General features: G+C 34.9%; 2 protein-coding genes and 2 pseudogenes across 5 annotated transcripts; 2 read left to right on the top strand and 2 right to left on the bottom strand.

The window, feature by feature from the left end:
* The first annotated feature begins 2,346 nt into the window (after positions 1–2,346).
* On the top strand, positions 2,347–3,992 carry LOC123199964. Its single transcript, XM_044615024.1, has 3 exons — positions 2,347–3,098; positions 3,187–3,372; positions 3,545–3,992. Exons 1-3 carry the CDS (start codon positions 2,646–2,648, stop codon positions 3,821–3,823), a joined length of 918 nt encoding a protein of 305 aa, XP_044470959.1. The 5' UTR covers positions 2,347–2,645; the 3' UTR covers positions 3,824–3,992.
* Positions 3,993–4,460: 468 nt separating this feature from the next.
* Positions 4,461–8,993, bottom strand: LOC123199962 (annotated as a pseudogene).
* LOC123199963 lies at positions 6,947–8,174 on the bottom strand (annotated as a pseudogene).
* Positions 8,994–9,673: 680 nt separating the features above from the next.
* On the top strand, positions 9,674–17,048 carry LOC123199887 (protein Mpv17-like). Of its 4 annotated transcripts, XM_044614914.1 has the most exons (5): positions 9,674–9,930; positions 15,700–15,791; positions 16,417–16,467; positions 16,546–16,654; positions 16,726–17,048. In XM_044614914.1, exons 1-5 carry the CDS (start codon positions 9,781–9,783, stop codon positions 16,813–16,815), a joined length of 492 nt encoding a protein of 163 aa, XP_044470849.1. In that variant the 5' UTR covers positions 9,674–9,780; the 3' UTR covers positions 16,816–17,048. The 4 variants fall into 4 exon arrangements, with proteins under 4 accessions (XP_044470849.1, XP_044470847.1, XP_044470848.1 ...); XM_044614912.1 differs by having other exon boundaries at positions 9,678–9,930; positions 16,546–17,048; XM_044614913.1 differs by having other exon boundaries at positions 9,679–9,930; positions 16,417–16,654.
* Positions 17,049–17,569: the final 521 nt, after the last annotated feature.

Below are 17,569 nucleotides of genomic sequence, written 5' to 3'. Positions count from 1 at the left end.
CTTCTGTTGTATAATTTTATCTGGTGTCTTTGTGAGGCCTAGACTTGGCAGCGCTGTGTCGGGCTGTCTCTGGTGTGGTCAGAGGTAGTAGAGGGCTACAATAGGCGGCGTCATGTTAGGTCTTCATTGGTCGGCTCTTATTAATCAGTCTCATATATATAAAATTGTTTTTTATTATGTATTTTAGATTTTCTATATAATTATAAATAAATTTAGATTCGTCATATTATTTTTAAAATTTTCTACAGCATTAATAATAATTTATTGTTATTTTTTTATAAAATTAAAGAATAATTCTTTGGATTTTTTATATAATGGTAAATTATTAGTAAATTTTAAAAAAATTGTGATGAGTTGAGTTGCGTTGAGTCGGCCCGGCCCATCGATTGAACTTCACAGCCTAGCGCATGACCTATTATAATAACGCACTATGCCCTTACGAGGTTGGCCTAAAGAGGGTTGATACTGTACAAATTTTTTTTAAAAATTTAGACATTTTATTAGTTATTTAAAAAAAATTATTACATATGGAACTCAAATAATTTACATGGGATTGAAAGAGAACGCGGAGATTTTAAACTTATTAATTATTTATCATTATTGTTGTAAAAAAACTAAAAAATTAGTGTGAAAAATTTAGAAAAATATAACAAAAAAAAATAAAAAATATATAATTAACAGGTTGACTTGTTAAGTAAGGTTAGATTCGAGTCAAATCGAGCTTGAGTTTGATTCGGTTCACATATAGTTGAGTTTGAGTTCGTGAAAGTCAAGTTTGAGCTCGGTTTGATCATTTTGTGTTACTAAAACGACGTTATTTTAATTAATATCAATTAAAACGACATTATTTTGAATTAAAATTTTTAATTGAAAAATTAAACGAGTAATTCGAGTTTGAACTCAATTAGGATTGGCTTATTTCGGGTTTGTTCAAGTTGAGTTCGAGTTTGAGCTGCCTTAGTTTGAGTTTAGCCTTACCGATAAGTAAAATTTTATGAGGAAAGGTGTGTTTGGAAAGATTATGGTATAAATAAGAAATACAAATATGATATAATTAGTTAATTTTAAATTAAAGGTTTAATAAAATATAATTATATAATAATTTATTATTTATGTATAAATATATATTTATTATTTGTGTATAAAGTTGTATTTACTATATTTATTGTAACTATTTTGTAAGATTTAAATTTTGGGCCTTTCAAATTAATGAACCCTTAAAAGGCATTTACACATAATGGTTGGATTTTAAAATATTATATAATAATATATAAGATTGAATCGAACAATTTTATGGGGAATAAGTGTTTTTTTTTAATTAATAAAGAATAAATGTATATTTTTGTCTTAAAATTTGTTATATTCACTTATATATTATAAATATGTTTTGAAATTTAAAAATTTTAAAACACTAACTTTTTCAAATTTTTAGATCATCTAAAATATTTTATTAACTGTTATAATATTTTTTAATATATTTGTATTAATAATTTTTATTATATTTAATAAAAATCAATATAATAAAAAAGGGATATTAATTTTACGTCTAAACTTTTTTAAGAAAACTTTTATTGAATTTATTTTTTTAAACAAATTCAATATTTATTTTAATAATACTCTTTTCTGATAATTACTTTTTTTCAATTATGTTTTTTCTTCAGCAGTGTTTCTGTTGATAACATATTTTGGTATTATTACATTTTTTATAAGTTTGATAACTTATAAATAAAAATATTCATAAATTTGTGTTTAGATCAGAACGAAAAACAGTGTAAGAAATGTGAAAAGTGCAAATGTCCTTGTACCTATATTTTAATATAAATATTATATTATAATATATAATATAATAAATATATAATTTAATATTTAAATATTTTATTATATAAAATATTATATTATATATATAATATTTATATTAAAACATGAGTGCAAGAAATGTGTTAGTATTTTTCTCATTTCTTGCATTGCTTTTCGTTTCAATTTGGATATATCAACAATTAAATCAAAAATTGATCTGTCTTTGAATAAATTTATAAATATTTTGATTTATGAGTTATCAAACTTATAATAAATATGATGATGTTAAAATATACTACGAAAAAAAAAACACGGTTGAAGAAAGATAATTATTAGATAATTATTAGGAAAAGTATTATTGAAAAAAATATTGAGTTTGTTTAAAAAAATAAATTCAATAAAAGTTTACTTGAAAAGATTTAACACAAAATTTTGCACATATTTTATTTAATATCTTTAATAAAAAATATAAAATTTATCTAAGTTTTTTTGTTTTTTAAAAAAATTTTATAATAAAAATAACAGATCCGTGATTTGGTGAATTATCATTTCATCAAACTCGGTGGGAAATAGCTCCTCGCCCAAACAAGAAATAAAACGACAGCGTAAAACGACAGCCTAGTATCACCCGTGCTTTTGGTTGGAAAATGACAGTAAGGCATGAGCTGGGCTGAGCTGAGCTGAACTGCCGACACTTGGTTTGTTTTCCGAACCAAACAACAAGCACGTCATAAACCCAAATTACTCACCCTAACCAACACTTGTACCACTCCATCACTACTGCAAAACTTTACTGCCCCCACTGTCTCCACTTCATCTTCTCTCTTCTCAGATCTCAAGAATCAAAGATGCTGCACGCTAAGTCCGATTCCGACGTCACCAGCCTCGCCCCCTCCTCCCCCAGATCTCCAAAACGCGCCGTGTACTACGTCCAGAGTCCTTCACGTGACTCCCACGATGGCGACAAATCATCCACCATGCAAAACACGCCCGCCTACAATACTCCCACCGACTCCCCCTCCCATCCCTCCTACGGACGCCACTCCAGGGAGTCATCCGCCAGCCGATTCTCCGGCACCTTCCGGTTCTCCAGGGGCCGAAAGAGAAACGAGAAGGGATGGCCTGAATGTAAAGTCATCGAAGAAGAAGGAGATTATAATGACTATTATTCCCCTGATAAAGGCTACTACCGGAGGTGTCAGATTTTGATTGGTGTCGCTGCTTTTCTCTTGGTGTTTTCTGTTTTTTGTTTAATCATTTGGGGCGCTAGTCGCCCTTTTAAAGCCCAGATTACCGTCAAGGTTTGCCAATTTTTTAAATTTAAAAAAAATTATTGTTTTATTCCTTCAAGGCTGCAACATGTGACCTTGTTTTCATTTTGGGTAACAGAGTTTGAGCATACATAATTTTTATCTGGGAGTGGGAACAGACATGACTGGGGTGCCAACGAAGATGCTGACTTTGAATTCTTCTATGAAGATGAGTGTGTATAACCCTGCTACATTTTTTGGTATTCATCTCAGCGCTACACCTGTCAAGCTTATGTTCTCCGAGATTGCTGTTGCCACTGGTGAGGTAAGCTAAAAATGGATCTTTACCTAATTTAGGTATGTTAGCAAGTGATTGGTTTTATGTTTAATTCAAAATAGTTCTCAAAACGAGTTCGAATGGTATTGCTCAATGAATCCTAATGCCCTGGTTGTTTCTGTAATCTGGATTGAAAATTGGTGTTTATGATTTATTGCAGTTGAAGAAATACTATCAACCAAGAAAGAGCCACAGGGTTGTTAATGTCAACCTGGAAGGAAACAAAATTCCTCTGTATGGAGCCGGGTCGAGCTTGTTAGTGTCGGATAACAGTGGCGGAATTCCGGTGGTTCTGGTGTTTGAAGTGAGGCAAAGAGGGAATGTGGTGGGGAAGCTGGTAAGGTCGACGCATCGAAAACGTGTATCATGCTCCCTAGTCATAGACTCGCGAAGCAACAAACCCATCAAACTTACAAAGGAGTCCTGTACATACACATAATTCCCCGTCTTCTGCAGTATATAGCTATTAAAATATTATATGTAAGAGCTATGTCTTTCTTAACTCATCCCACTCTGATTCTTTTCCCTACACTTACCTGGTTTTAACATTATTTGTTGGTCATTTCGACTAAGTTGATGCTAATATTGTATTAACCTGTTTCGCCGTTTCTTGGTTTTTGATTTAAGTTTTCTATTTGGGCTGATACATTCCATGTATTACATGCATAGAGCCCTATGGGGTAGTGGGATTCTAAGAATAAGAACAAAGGTTCAAAGTTGGCTTATCAATAGCACAACCATAAGTTTTCCTTTGCGAACCTGCAATAAAAAAGTTTCCATTGTTGACCTCAATGAGTGTACTCCAAGAAATGGCTGGATGGCAAGCCTTGTGTAATGCAACTCACCTCTACAGTATCACGTTCCTTGGCGACAATCTATATATCCTACTTCCTGAAGAACTGGTGGACCCTTGAAATCACTATATCATTTGGAGATAGCTTTCTGAGATGGTAAGAAACCAGGCATACAGTATATAAAAATTAAAATACTCAGCCAATTGCTAATTCAAACATGAAGCACAATAAAGAGCTATAATGCTTCGAAGGATAAGACCATAAATAGAACATCAAATCCTATGCACACCCAGCAAAGTTCAGTAAGCAGGGCAAAATGGTACTGATTAATGAGTAAGAAACATAGAAAATACAACATTTTAGGTTTATGATGGTATAAACCTATCAACAGCATTTGCTGTATGCAAACAATAAAACTTAGCTCCATATGCTTATTGGTGCAATAGCAAGTTCTAGCCTTTGCCTTCCACTATTTATACCTGCAAGTGAATCCTAAAGTAGTCCTTTTATGGTTTGGCCTCAAGGTAGCTTTGGAATATGCCCTGCCCTTCTCAACCGATGTTTCTCTTATATCATTCCAGGGAAAATGAATCAACTATCATCTGCTGATCATTAGTAGATTCAATCATTCTGGCAATGGTACACCCCTCTTCCCCATCTTCCCCATCATCGTTGCGGGCACCACCACCAGGGCCAACCGCTGTCTTGGGTGTTTTCCCCAGAGCTTTTCAATTGATTATAGTAAAGCCTAGAAAGTAGGTTTCTGGGGTGCAGGATTAATTGCATTGGGGGACTTAAAGTTGCGGTTTTTGAAGACACAAGGAAAAAGCGGTGATTTTGATAATGGGTGGAGATTGAGGATTCTGAAATTAAGGTTTTTGAGGGGTTTGGAGAGGTGGGTAGAATTGAGATTAGGGTTTTGGAGGGCAGGGGATTTAGAGAGATCATCATGTCGACACAGAGCTAAAGCTAGTTTCCATCTCCAGTCTTTTGCAGTTTGAAGTTAAAATCAGTGTTTTAATCTACACTTTTGACTTCGCTTCTACCCTGTGCACTGCGTCCCCCATTTGTGTGCCAGTTTCCGTTTTCAGATAATTTATTTGATCTTAATGCTCATTACACGGCCGTCACTTACAATCAGCCCGGTAGAAATAGAGGTATATTTAATGTAAATATTTTCAATATCTACAACCCTTTATAGAAAATAATCATCAGAGCCAATAAATCTACCGTTATCTTCCAGTTTGTAAAAGCATGTCAGTTGAAAGATGATCACAACAATCATAAGCATATAAACACCAATCTATAAGCATTTGCAAACTGCCCAAACATCCCCATCTGACTATGAGATTGCTTCCGCATATAACCAGCCGCTGCACCCTGAATGGAAATGTTTGATTGAACAAGGATTTAGTGGCAGTCCATACAGTCTCTGATGAAAATCCAGGTTTCTGCAGAACTATTTGGCTGCTAATTTTAGCAGCTGGAGACCCATTTTGGTCACTTGCCACTACTCCAGGCATCTGCAAACCAATAGAACTAGAAGCAATAACATTTTGCTTCGTATAAACTCTCTCCAAGCTCTCCACTGGTTTTTCATCATTTTTTTTTTTTTTCATTTGGGAGCCGTTCTTCTTGTGTTCACTTAAAACTCTCTTAGCTTCACACTGCAAGCCAATGGCATGCCATGCATCAGCAACAAGTTGCGTAGTGCTCTTCTTAGGACATACTCCCTCCTCTTCCATTGTTTACAGCGGTGCTTCTGCTTTCCAAGGTTGTTTTGCTTCCCCATATCCCCGTATCAGGGTTCATAAGTCTTCAAATTGGGAAAAATGTCAAGTTCATGCATTTCTCATATATACTCATTGCATGCTCCTTTTTTCCTGCACTGCACCATCCACTGATGACAGTAGTGAAGATAACAACATTGGGGGTGCACACCTGATCTGCCCATTGAAGTCAGGACTGACTCAGCCTTGTGTGGGTTTATGGCTTGCACATAGCCTTTCGAAAAGGATGCTAAATTTATGGATGTCAGGTTCTATACCGGCCTCCACCATATCATTGAAGATCTCCTGGCGTTTTTCCATAAGCCCAGCAGAGCTCCAAGCGTCCATGATTGTGCTCAATGTTATGACATCTGGTTTGACTCCAAATTCTTCCATCAATGTGAGTGCCTGTCCAATTAAGTAGTATTCCCTTTAATATTGAATGCCTTCAAATGCTTCAGAAGTCATTTAGTTTCAGAGGATTATGCTTGAATGATTGGCTATGCAACAGGACAAACAAATTTTCTACTTCAAATCTATATAATATGTTCCATTAATGATTCCAGGGTGAAAGTTGAATGTGAAAGCCAAATGTCAGACAAAAAACTTAAGAGTAACAACAGAAGATGTTGCCAGATTCGTTTTTTGAACTCTAGGACCTAAAAACAGTAACAGAAGACAAGCCATGCATATCTGGTGACAAACTGCACACCTATTATTCCACCAGCAGTGGTGAAAGCTGAAAACCTTAATATTTATGCCTAGATAATTTGAAATCACTTATCAGCTTTGAAGGAAAAAGTAGTCCAGCACTCAGTGTATTAAAAGAAAAAACCATCATTACAATATAAAATCTTTTGTAAATGAAAATAAGAGATTAACAAAACTGGTGAAGTATTATAATTTTTAGGTAATTGACTTAGGTTTGAATCATTATCATATAAAATCTTGAAAAAAATACTTACAAAAAAAACACTTTTGTAAATGGATAGCTTTTGATGTGAACTAAGAGAGAGAATGATAGAAAAGAAGAATATTGAAAAGATAAATATTAATGTTTGATGTGGGAACTAATCTCATTAACTCCATCAGTATCAGTAGTGTCAAGAAATCCACTGATAAGAGAATTGAAAACGACAAGATTTGGATGCACTCCAAGCTCCTTCATTTTATACACAAAGCTCATTGCATCTGCCATATTGCCTTCTTTACAGTACCCACTCCCAATGATACCACAAGTTCGTTCATTTGGCTGCAGTTGATTGTTATTCATCTTAAAAATAATTTGTTCTGGGTGACATGTCTCCCCATTCTGAGCATAAGCCCTAGCTAACGTATTGTGAGTGACAACATCAGGTTGTCTACCAGATGCCACCATCTTGTTCACCAAATTCCATGCTTCTTCTATGTTCTTGTTATACCAGGCTCTAACAAGAATATTGTAAGTCCTGTCATTTGGTTTTAGATTTTCATTCTATGACATTAGCTCTAGTAATTTCAAAGATTTGTCAGGCTTACCAACATTCCATATCCTTTAATAAGGGTGTTAAAGGTACTGGTTGAGGGCTTAAATCCACTATCCTTCATTTTCTGGAAAACTTCCATGGCTCGATCTACATTTCTGGATTCAAGAAGGCATTGATCATGGCATTGAAGAGTATTGAATCTGGCTTCATACCATTTTTTCCACTTTGGAGAGCGGTGGGAGAATGGGCTTAAATCTTTTCTAGCAGGTCAAGGCAGCTACAAGAGCTGTGTAAGTAATAAGATTTGGCTTGTGTCCCTCTTCTATTTAACTTTTGAAAATGTGATGTGCTTCATGGCTTCCCCTTTTCAACCAAACTATTCATCAGCTTGGTTCTAGAACAAACTACCCTGCAACCGTTGTTGCCCAAACAGACAAGGCAGCAAGATTGAGTTTGCGAGTCCACAGAAGTAGGAACTGGCATTATTGGTCCTCCTGTAGACGTGACTCTTGTGGGGTACAGAATGATCATAAGTAGATCACTACTATATATGCTATGAACATATATACACATGAAATAATTTAAGTTAGGAAAGATTCATTTTTTTTTTTGAATACCCAGAAAAGTTGTATTTCACATGACAACCATATAGATGACACTAGAACAACATAATTGTTTCTCAAAAGCACACCTCATGAGAAAGCATTGCACCGAGTGGCAGAAAGATGAAAATGAAAACTTCATCAGATAAAATAAAGGAGATGTAAATAGTACCACTCTTGGTGATGCTTCAACCAGCTTCTTGCTTATGCTTGTTCCCTCTTGCTGCTTACCCATGAAAATATGACCCCTCTCTTAGCCAAAATCGCCAATTTTTTCTCCCTGTTTCTCACTTTCTTAGGCCACCGCACCAGACACACAGAGTCTGTTGATTTCTCTAGCGGTTCAAATTCGTGCCTAGAATAGAAACAATCAAAGAACCGACATCTAGATAAAAACTATGCAGGATCAAAAACATTAAAAAGCGTTGGATTAACCAATAATGAGTCCAGTAAATACAACATTTCAGCATAAAATAACTCAGTGCATGGCACCAAAAGAAGCTAAAAACATCCACCAGAAGAAATTTTGAAGTTTCATTTGAAACAATCAATGTGGATGGCATATGAATGTCCCAACTAAACTTTTACCTCAGATCATTCAGAAAACATCCATATTATGGTACATTTCTCAGAATTTACCTGTTCTTGCCTGAAACAAGCATTTTAGATTTGTTATTCAACAATCAAGCAATATAATAGATATTTATTAGAACTACATATTATGCAGTCGAATTGATAGAAAAAGGCTTTCTTAAAAAGAATCAAAGAGTTCCATTTTCATGGAGCTTGAAAATGAGTTGATGTTAGGAAGTAAAACATTGCAAGTCATTTAAAAGCCCAATTGCATCTAAATAGCAATGCAACCACCCACCAATTCAATACAGAATGGAACACCAAAGAAACAGCAATCCAAACCGATTCAACGCTGCCTACCAAAAATAAAAAGCCAAGAAACAGATACATGGAATTCAATGTCATTGTTGATCAAAATGAAAGGTTGAGGAGTTTGGGCAATGGAAACAAGTTTTAAACACCAACTCACTAAAATCCAGTAAAATTAACAGTTTGCCAGTTGGAGAAAGCAGTGAGTTTGGAGGGTACCTCCTGAGTCGGGTAATTGAGACACGTTAAAGGAGAAGATGAGCTGCATGGTTTGGCTTCAGAGCTGAACTTGCACGTGATGAAGTAGCAGCAGTTGTGTCGTAGTGTCGTAGTCGTGTGTGTATAAATATACTATATTTTGCGAAACATTATCGATGCATTAACAATAATATAATAATATATGTATTTATTTTAAATATATTAATAAATATATATTTTATATATTATTATATAATTAGATATTATTTTATTTTTAATTTAAAATTATTTAATCATATAATAATATACATAAAATATAAATTTATTTATTGAGATGAAGACAGCTAAAGATTGAAAAGAGAGTGATCGAGAGAGAACGAATAAATAAATTACTAGAGTTAACATCCGAAGGTAACGAATAATTACTAGAGTTAAAGGAAAAAAAAAAAAAACCTTAAAAAGGGAAAAATAGTCGCTTATTAAATTTTTGCTTCGTTGGGCTTCCTATTAATTTTTGTTTTTACTAAAATACGAATACCGAAGAGGGGGTGGCAACTACCTAAAAATTGGTTATCAATAGGACATGGGTTCGGGTTCGGGTTCGGGTTTCTAAAATTTCTAACCTCTCTTTCTCCCTCGCTCTCTTCTATCTTAGCTTTTCTTCTCCCTCAATTTCTCTAATAAAATGCTGAGGCTTTGGAAATGGTACCAGAACTGTTTATCTGTGAATCCCGTCAAAACACAAGTCATTAGCTCAGGATTTCTTTGGGGTATTGGTGACATTGCTGCTCAATACATCACCCACGCCACTGCCAAAAATCGCCTTCAGATATCTGTGAGTTTCTCTTTATATCCTTCTTGTTAATCCCGTATCTTTGTTATACATATATATATATATATGCATCTCATATGTAATGGGATTTTTTTGGATTTTCTCATTGGATTATAATCAGTTTATGTTGGGAATTGGATATCTGCAAATATCGGCTATAGGTATCGTTTGTTGAGGGGTTTTTGCTGAGTGAGGTTTTTAATCAACCTTATCGTTTTTCCTTTTCTTCCTTGGTTATTTCATTGAGTGCTTTTAGTTATAGTAACGCTAGTAGCATTTTGTTCAGTCTTTCAAGTTTCTTAATGAAATTGCCTTAATTGCTTTTGAAGTATTGTATTTTTTTGAAGGCATATAATTGGGACATTTGTGTTGCGTAAAACACCGTTATGATCTTACCGAAGGATTTCTAATCTTAATCAAACAACCATAAAACAATGAAAATCAAATTACCACAAAAAGAAACATGGATTTATGTGGAAAAACCTACTCGATGCAAGGAGATGGAAAAAACTGTAGGAGAACAAATTTCTAGTATATTAATAAAAGTTTACTATCAAATGCTTTCTCTAACAAGTTAGAGTCTTCGAATGCCACTATAAAATAACAAAATATAAATACAACAAAAACACAAGGGAATAAATTTTAGCATTTATTCCGGCTCAAAATCTATATCTTTGTCGTTATCACTCACTCAAAGATTGTTCTTGCTTCCAAGTGAAAACCTTCGATGTGAAAATAACCATGCAACCACTACCAAGGTTGTAAATGAGAGACACAAGTGAATGTCCAAATACACACAAATAATAGAAGTATATAAAAAAACTCACTGCTGTCGTGGCCCAAAAACCTTTGTTGATTGAACCCTTTTTTCTTTCTCTTCTCTTTTGGCCAAAAACCTTCACTCTTTTCTCTTCTTTTTTCCCCTCATAGTTTTGTCTTTCCATTCTTTTCTTTTTATAATTTTTTTTGGTTGTTGTTTGTTATTTGTTGTCTTGACTTATAGTCACACTCATGCCTTTTTGGTCGCTTTCCCGTCCACTTATAAAACTTCTGCAAGAAGCCTTTTAACCAAAGAAACCTGCTTCTCGCCTTTCCTTTTTTTCTTTCTTTTATTTGATGTGGATCCTGCCAGTCGGGCAGGACCACTCAACCAATGGCGAAGCTTGTGTTTGTACAAGAGTCACTAGTATGATCTATCCCCCTAAGTAGTTTTCATTATTTTGTGGTAGTTTGATTGAGATTAAAAATCTTGCTGTAAAATCTGTATGGGTGCTTTCTGCAACAAACTGGTATTAGAGCATGATTTGAGATTTTTCTCTACCTTATGTGTTTAATATGGAAGCTAATACAAGTACGTTGATAAATCTTAATGTTTCAAATGATCACATATGGAAAGGGAAGATGGAAGATCTACTCTATGTGAAGGATTATTGTTTGCCAGTGTTTAATATTGAGAAACTGAATGCAAAAACTGATGTAGAACAGACTTTGTTTCATAGACAAGTTTACTATATCAAACAATGGGTAGATGATAATGTTTGTGATTGGAGAGACTAATGCTTGTACATTATGGAACAAACTAGAAGAGTTCTATGCTAGGAAAACGGGGAACAGTAAGTTGTTTTTTATCGAACAGACGATAGTCTTAAGATATCAAGATGGAGCCACCATGACGAATCACTTGAACACATGCCAAAGGATTATCAATCAGTTGGCTGGAATGAAAATTACATTTGAAGATTAAGTGCAAGGGTTACGGTTACTTGGTACATTGCTAGACTCATAGGAGACCTTTGGAACCTCTTTGTCTAACTCAACTCTAGATGGTAAGATCACATTCATAAACACTTATGACAGAAAGGTGGGGAAGCAGCAAGACTAGAAATCCTTAAAATGCATACAAACTTGATAAGTTCAATGATTGTTCTAAGTCGAGGAAGAGACTGAATTGCTATCATTATGGCAAGTCAGGCACTTTCAGAGAAATTGCTAGAAGTTGAAAAGGAAAAGGCCAAGGAGAAAGAAGAAAGCAAAGAGGAGAAAAAGATAAACTTCTATTGCCATTGACAGTGATGTAGTTATCTCACGAGGTGGTAATGAGTTGAATCTTACCCACTTGGACTCCACATGTATTGTAAATTCTAGAGCTTTGTACCATGTGACTTTTCATTGTGAGTATTTCTCATCATTCATTGGTGGTGACTAGGGTCATGTTCGGATGGGAAATGATGCACTTGCAAAGGTTACGAGTGTAGGTAAAATATGTTTGCATATCACTGGTGGTTGCACGTTGTGGCTCATCAATGTGAGATATGCCTTGATATGTGACTCAACTTGGTTTCCACAGCCACACTTGATGAAGAGGGTTATAATATTCATTTAGCAATGGAGTTTAGAAGCGCACAAGAGGTAATTTGGTGTTTTCCAAAGAAGTGAAGCAAAATATTGTCTATGCTACTCGTGTTAAGTTGTGTGTTGGAAAAGTAAATTTGGTTCATGATTCATCTGTTGTGTTATGACATAGGCGACTTGGACACTTGAGTGAGAAAGACCTTAATATTCACACTGAAATAAAATTGATGTCTTTGACAGTAAACACTTAAAATCTTGTACTGTTTATCTTGCTAGTAAACAACATAGAGTTTCTTTACATAAATTAGTTATCCATATTGATGTTTGATCTATGAGTAAATAGACTCTTGGTGGTTGTTTATATTTTTTAACTTTCATTGATGATTACTCTAGAAAAGTATGGGCTTTTGCTGTGAAAGCTAAAGACCATGTCCTTGATGTATTTAAGCATCTCCGTGTGAGTCTTGAAAAGGAGAAAAGAATACAATTGAAATGTGTTCGGACAAATAATGGTGGCAAGGGCAGAGGTTATTTTTAAAAGAATTGCAAAGATCATGACATTAGGTTGGAGAAGGCTATTCCCAAGACTCCTCAGTAGAATGGTGCTGTTGAGAGGCTGAACTATTTATTGTGGAAAGAATTCGGAGTATGCTCTCTCATGCCGAACTTCCTACAGCCTTTTAGGGTGAAGCTATAAGGACTATAGTTGACTTGATCAATTTGTCTCCCTTAGTTTCTCTTGATAGAGACGTACTTGAGAAGGTGTGGAGAGGGAGAGATGTCTCATGATCACTTGTGCTTGTTTGGTTGCAGGACGTTTGTCCACATTCCAAGGGACGAGAGATCCAAGCTAGATGCCAAGACTAAGCTATGCATTTTTGTGAGACATACTCATGAAACATATGGTTATAGATTCTGGGATCCAGTTGAGAAGAAGATTGACAAAAACAGAGATGTCGTGTTCTTGGAGGATAAAACTATTGAAGATCTTTGAACGAGGGAAGAGACACAATCTAATAGAGAAGAGCCTCATGACTTGAGTCCAATGCCTCTCTTAGCACGTGTTCAATGGGCAGATGCACAATAAGAGAATGGTAAATTAGATGATGATAATGAGGTTGAAGAACAAGATGAGCAACACCCCTTAGACCCACATATTAAGCCTCAATTGAGAAGATCTACTATGGGAGGAAGACATTTCCAAAGATATCTCCCTAATGAGTATGTAATGATGATTGATGGGGGAGAGTTAGAGAGGATGAGGCAATGTCAAATGAGCACAAGGAAAAATGGTTTGAAGCTACGCAAGAAGAGATGAAGTTTTGGCATGAGAACTATACTTACAAGCCTGTGAAGCTATCAAAGTGAAGAAAAACAGTGAAAAATAAATCAGTTTACAGGTTGAAGATTGAAGAAAATAGTTCACAATCAATGTACAAGGAAAAATTGATAGTAAAGGGCTTTAGTAGGAAACAAGGGGTTGACTTCGAAGAGAAATTTTCGTTTGTGGTCAAGATTTCTTCTATAATTGTTCTTAGTTTGGCAGCCAATTTGAATTTAAAGATTGAACAACTAGATGTGAAGGTTGTATTTTTTTATGGTGATATAGAATAAAAAATTTATATGGAGCAGCCTGAAAGGTGCAGTGTGAAAGATAAAGAGCACTTAGTATTTAAGTTGAAGAAGAGCTTATGGGTTCAAGCAAGCACCAAAACAATGGTACAAAAACTGGTTGAGCATGGATTTGAGAAAACCACATTAGACTATTGTGTGTTCTTGAAGAAATTTTCTGAAGATAATTTTATTCTTCTTCTACTTAATGCAAATGATATGTTGATTGTTGGTTGTGATGCTGAAAAGATTAAACGTCTCAAAGGTGAACTTAGTAAGTCCTTTTCCACAAAGGAGTTAGGACCAGTAAAGCAAATTCTTAGGATAAAGATTTCTTATGATAGGAAAAACAAGAAGCTATGGCTATCCCAAGAAAGATACATAGAAAAGGATCTTGACAGATTCAACATGAGTAAATCAAAACAAATGTGTTTTCCACATCTAGGCCATTTCAAATTGAGTTCCAAGTGAAAATGACAAAGAAGAAATGAAGAAAGTGCCTTATGCCTATGTAGTCGGTAGTTTTATCTATATCATGGTGTGCATAAGGTCGAAAATTGTTCATGTGGTTGGTCTGGTGAGTTGGTTTCTCTCAAATACGGGAAAAGGACATTGGGTTGCAATAAAGTAGATCATTAGATATCTTAAACACACTCTAGGATATGTTTGTGTTTTGGCAATGGTAAAATTGTATTTAGGGCTAAACTCGAGTATTGTTGTCTCGAGCTTAATTGAGCATGAAACGAGCAGTCATGACTCAAGCTTGAGCTCAAGCTATGGTTTTAAGAATTTTGTTGGCTCAAGCTCAACAAAAAAAATTATTCTCAAAAAATTATTTTACAGTATTTTGTTTTCTAATAGATGAAAACACAAATAAAATTTAATTGTGATGAAAAAGGATATGAGAAAACTTATTTATAATGGGTGAGATGAGTTGTCAAAATTCTTCTTACCAGATATGGGATTCTTGGAGTTGGGTCGAGAGCATATTTATAGTGGGTGAAGTGGGTTGTTGAAGTGTATTATTCTAACGTAAGACTTTTGCCATTAAGTTGGTCAATGTTTGTATTGTAGTCACAAAGATAAATTCGTTTGTGTGTAGCAAATAAAAACTTGAATTTCAGTTGTATGTTTATTATGATTTTTGACGCTGTGAAGTCTGGTACAAATGACTATGCCCTGTTATATTGCCTGCCCAGATGTGCATCTCCTCCCTGGCTATCCCATTTAAATGGAGTGCATGCCTCAAACTTTGGCCAAAATAACTAACAATAGCTTGAATCTGTCAGATTGTCTTGTCTTGTTCCTGTTGTCACTACTTCATAATTTATTAGATTTTTATTGTGTTTCTGGTCATTCTTTAATGGCCAAATGCATGAATACTGCCTCAACTCCAATAAAATAAGCTCCATGAAGGTGGTGTGTGTTATATATTGTCTATATGTCTTCGTATCATTGTAGAAGTTTGTCCTCAATCCTATATACCAAATGATTCTGAAAAGTATTTCAGAAAAAGTCTTTTATGTTGCACATTTATGAAATTGCAGTTACCATTTCTTTTAGTCCCACTTGAGTATTTGCTTCACAAAGAAAACATAGAAAAGAATTTTGTTTTAATGAATGCAATTTTTCATTTTAAACTTCTAGAAGTTTATCTGTTTTTCATTCCATCTTTATTGTTATTGCCTTCTGGTAGATGTGACTAGAGCAATGATAGTTTACATTTTTTAAGGCAAAAGACAGTTCTTTTTTGAGTATCAACATGTTTCATTGCTTTACTAAGTCTTCAGTATGTGTTTGATGTGGCAGAATGCAGATGAAAAATTCAAAGTAAACTGGAAACGTGTGGCTACCACAAGTATGTTTGGATTTGGCTTTGTTGGACCCATTGGCCATTTCTGGTGTGTTTTCCCTATCCAGTGTTTCTTGCTTGCATATTTAGCCTGATCTTTCCTTAGTAAATGTGCCTCAAGGTGATGTCTGCTTATTATAATGCTCACCATAGCATATAGAGTGTTAGTCGTTAAGTTTTGTGGATGCCTTTAAAAGTAATATTTAAAAACAATGCTTAGGCAATGTGTACAGTTATAGAATGAAATCCTGGGGTTGAGTGCCACATACATATGTTATACTCTGCAGCATCCCCGGAATATACATTCTAAAAGGTTTATATTATAAAATAATCTAAGGAAATGTAATTTTCAAATTTCTTCATAATAATTTGTCAAATTGCATCTATGTTTGCTGTAGTAAATGGACTCTTTCGAAGTCTTGCAAGGTTTGCCTATGTTAATCAAATCAGAAATAATTTGCTGCCTGAAATATCAATCATTTTAGGAAACACAATCTTATTTAAACTAAAATGTTCAATAAATCTGAGAACCAACAAACAAGAATTTGAGTAAATATCTCCTGTTCATTGTTAACTAATATGGGAACTGAAGTTCTTGATCTGAGAATTTGGATGCTCATTGTTATGAACTTTGTACACGAGCAATTGTCCCATAATAACTTTTTCTGTGATAGGTATGAAGGATTGGACAGATTTATAAGGCTGAGGCTTCAACTGCCACCAAAGTCAGTGCGGTTTGTTGCTACTAAAGTTGCAATGGATAGCATCATCTTTGGCCCCTTTGATTTGTTTGTATTTTTTAGTTACATGGGATTTGCCACCGGGAAGAATGGTGCTCAAGTGAAAGAAGATTTGAAGAGGGATTTCATCCCATCCCTGATTTTGGAGGGCGGTGTATGGCCAATCGTTCAGGTAGCAAATTTCCGTTATGTTCCTGTAAGATACCAACTCCTCTATGTCAACATCTTCTGCTTGTTAGACAGTGCTTTTCTGTCATGGGTCGAGCAACAAAAGGATGCCCCTTGGAAGCAGTGGTTCACTTCGTTTCATTCTTTGGAGAAAAAAGGTGGTAAGGGTGACTTATAATATTTTCTCGGTGTATGATACTTTCTTCCCATTCTTGTATTTTTCGCTCCTTGCCTATTAGAATTGCAATCACAGAGAGTTCTACAGAATTTTCATGTAACTTACAAAGAATAACCCCAAAATGCGAACTACAATTTGAAATTTGGGATGTCTCAAGTGTTTTGAGCTTTCAGTGCTCAGACAGTCAATTACATATACAACCAAAGCTATAATTTCTGCATCACAGCCTTTTAGATCATTGAACGGTGTTTCATTTCTTTTTTAATGGATAAAACCTACTGCAGAGCCAATATGAATTCTTGATCATTTGTCAAAAATCAAATTGTTCTGTGTCACTGCTCCAGTCAGCACAATTTTCCGGTAAGTGACTAATAAAAAAAACCATTACATCTTCCCCACATCTCAAATCTTTTAGTATTAGCACCAGCATCATCAATTCTCCGTGGTGACATAAATTCAATCTGTTCCAGTTTCTGAAATCAATCACGGCTTTGTCTTCTCCAAGAAACGTTCTGTTTTTCTATCTAAGAGAATCATTTCCTGTTGAAAATTCTCCAAACTTGCACACTTTGACAACTTCGAAAGACACAACCAGTCCACCATTTCATCACCGACCATACAAACTGGAATGCCCCTTCTGGCTTTCCCCTTCAAAACCCTAGTCACAAGTAAATTTCTCAGGAAATGCGCAGTTAGAAGTTTCCTTTCTCAGTTTCCATGTGACAGCGAACCTGCTCATGA

Source organism: Mangifera indica, chromosome 17, assembly GCF_011075055.1.
Source record: "Mangifera indica cultivar Alphonso chromosome 17, CATAS_Mindica_2.1, whole genome shotgun sequence".
Taxonomy (NCBI): Eukaryota; Viridiplantae; Streptophyta; class Magnoliopsida; order Sapindales; family Anacardiaceae; genus Mangifera; species Mangifera indica.
Note: the sequence above shows the minus strand (reverse complement) of the source record. Positions and strands in the feature narration are given on the sequence as shown.

Excerpts from the sequence above, each read along its gene's own strand:
- LOC123199964 (XM_044615024.1), top strand. The coding sequence starts at position 2,646 with ATGCTGCACGCTAAGTCCGATTCCGACGTCACCAGCCTCGCCCCCTCC. Across the intron at positions 3,099-3,186 it reads AAGCCCAGATTACCGTCAAG|AGTTTGAGCATACATAATTT; the intron begins GTTTGCCAATTT and ends TTTGGGTAACAG. Across the intron at positions 3,373-3,544 it reads TTGCTGTTGCCACTGGTGAG|TTGAAGAAATACTATCAACC; the intron begins GTAAGCTAAAAA and ends GATTTATTGCAG.
- LOC123199887 (XM_044614911.1), top strand. The coding sequence starts at position 9,781 with ATGCTGAGGCTTTGGAAATGGTACCAGAACTGTTTATCTGTGAATCCC. Across the intron at positions 9,931-15,699 it reads AAAATCGCCTTCAGATATCT|AATGCAGATGAAAAATTCAA; the intron begins GTGAGTTTCTCT and ends TTGATGTGGCAG. Across the intron at positions 15,792-16,416 it reads GGACCCATTGGCCATTTCTG|GTATGAAGGATTGGACAGAT; the intron begins GTGTGTTTTCCC and ends TTTCTGTGATAG.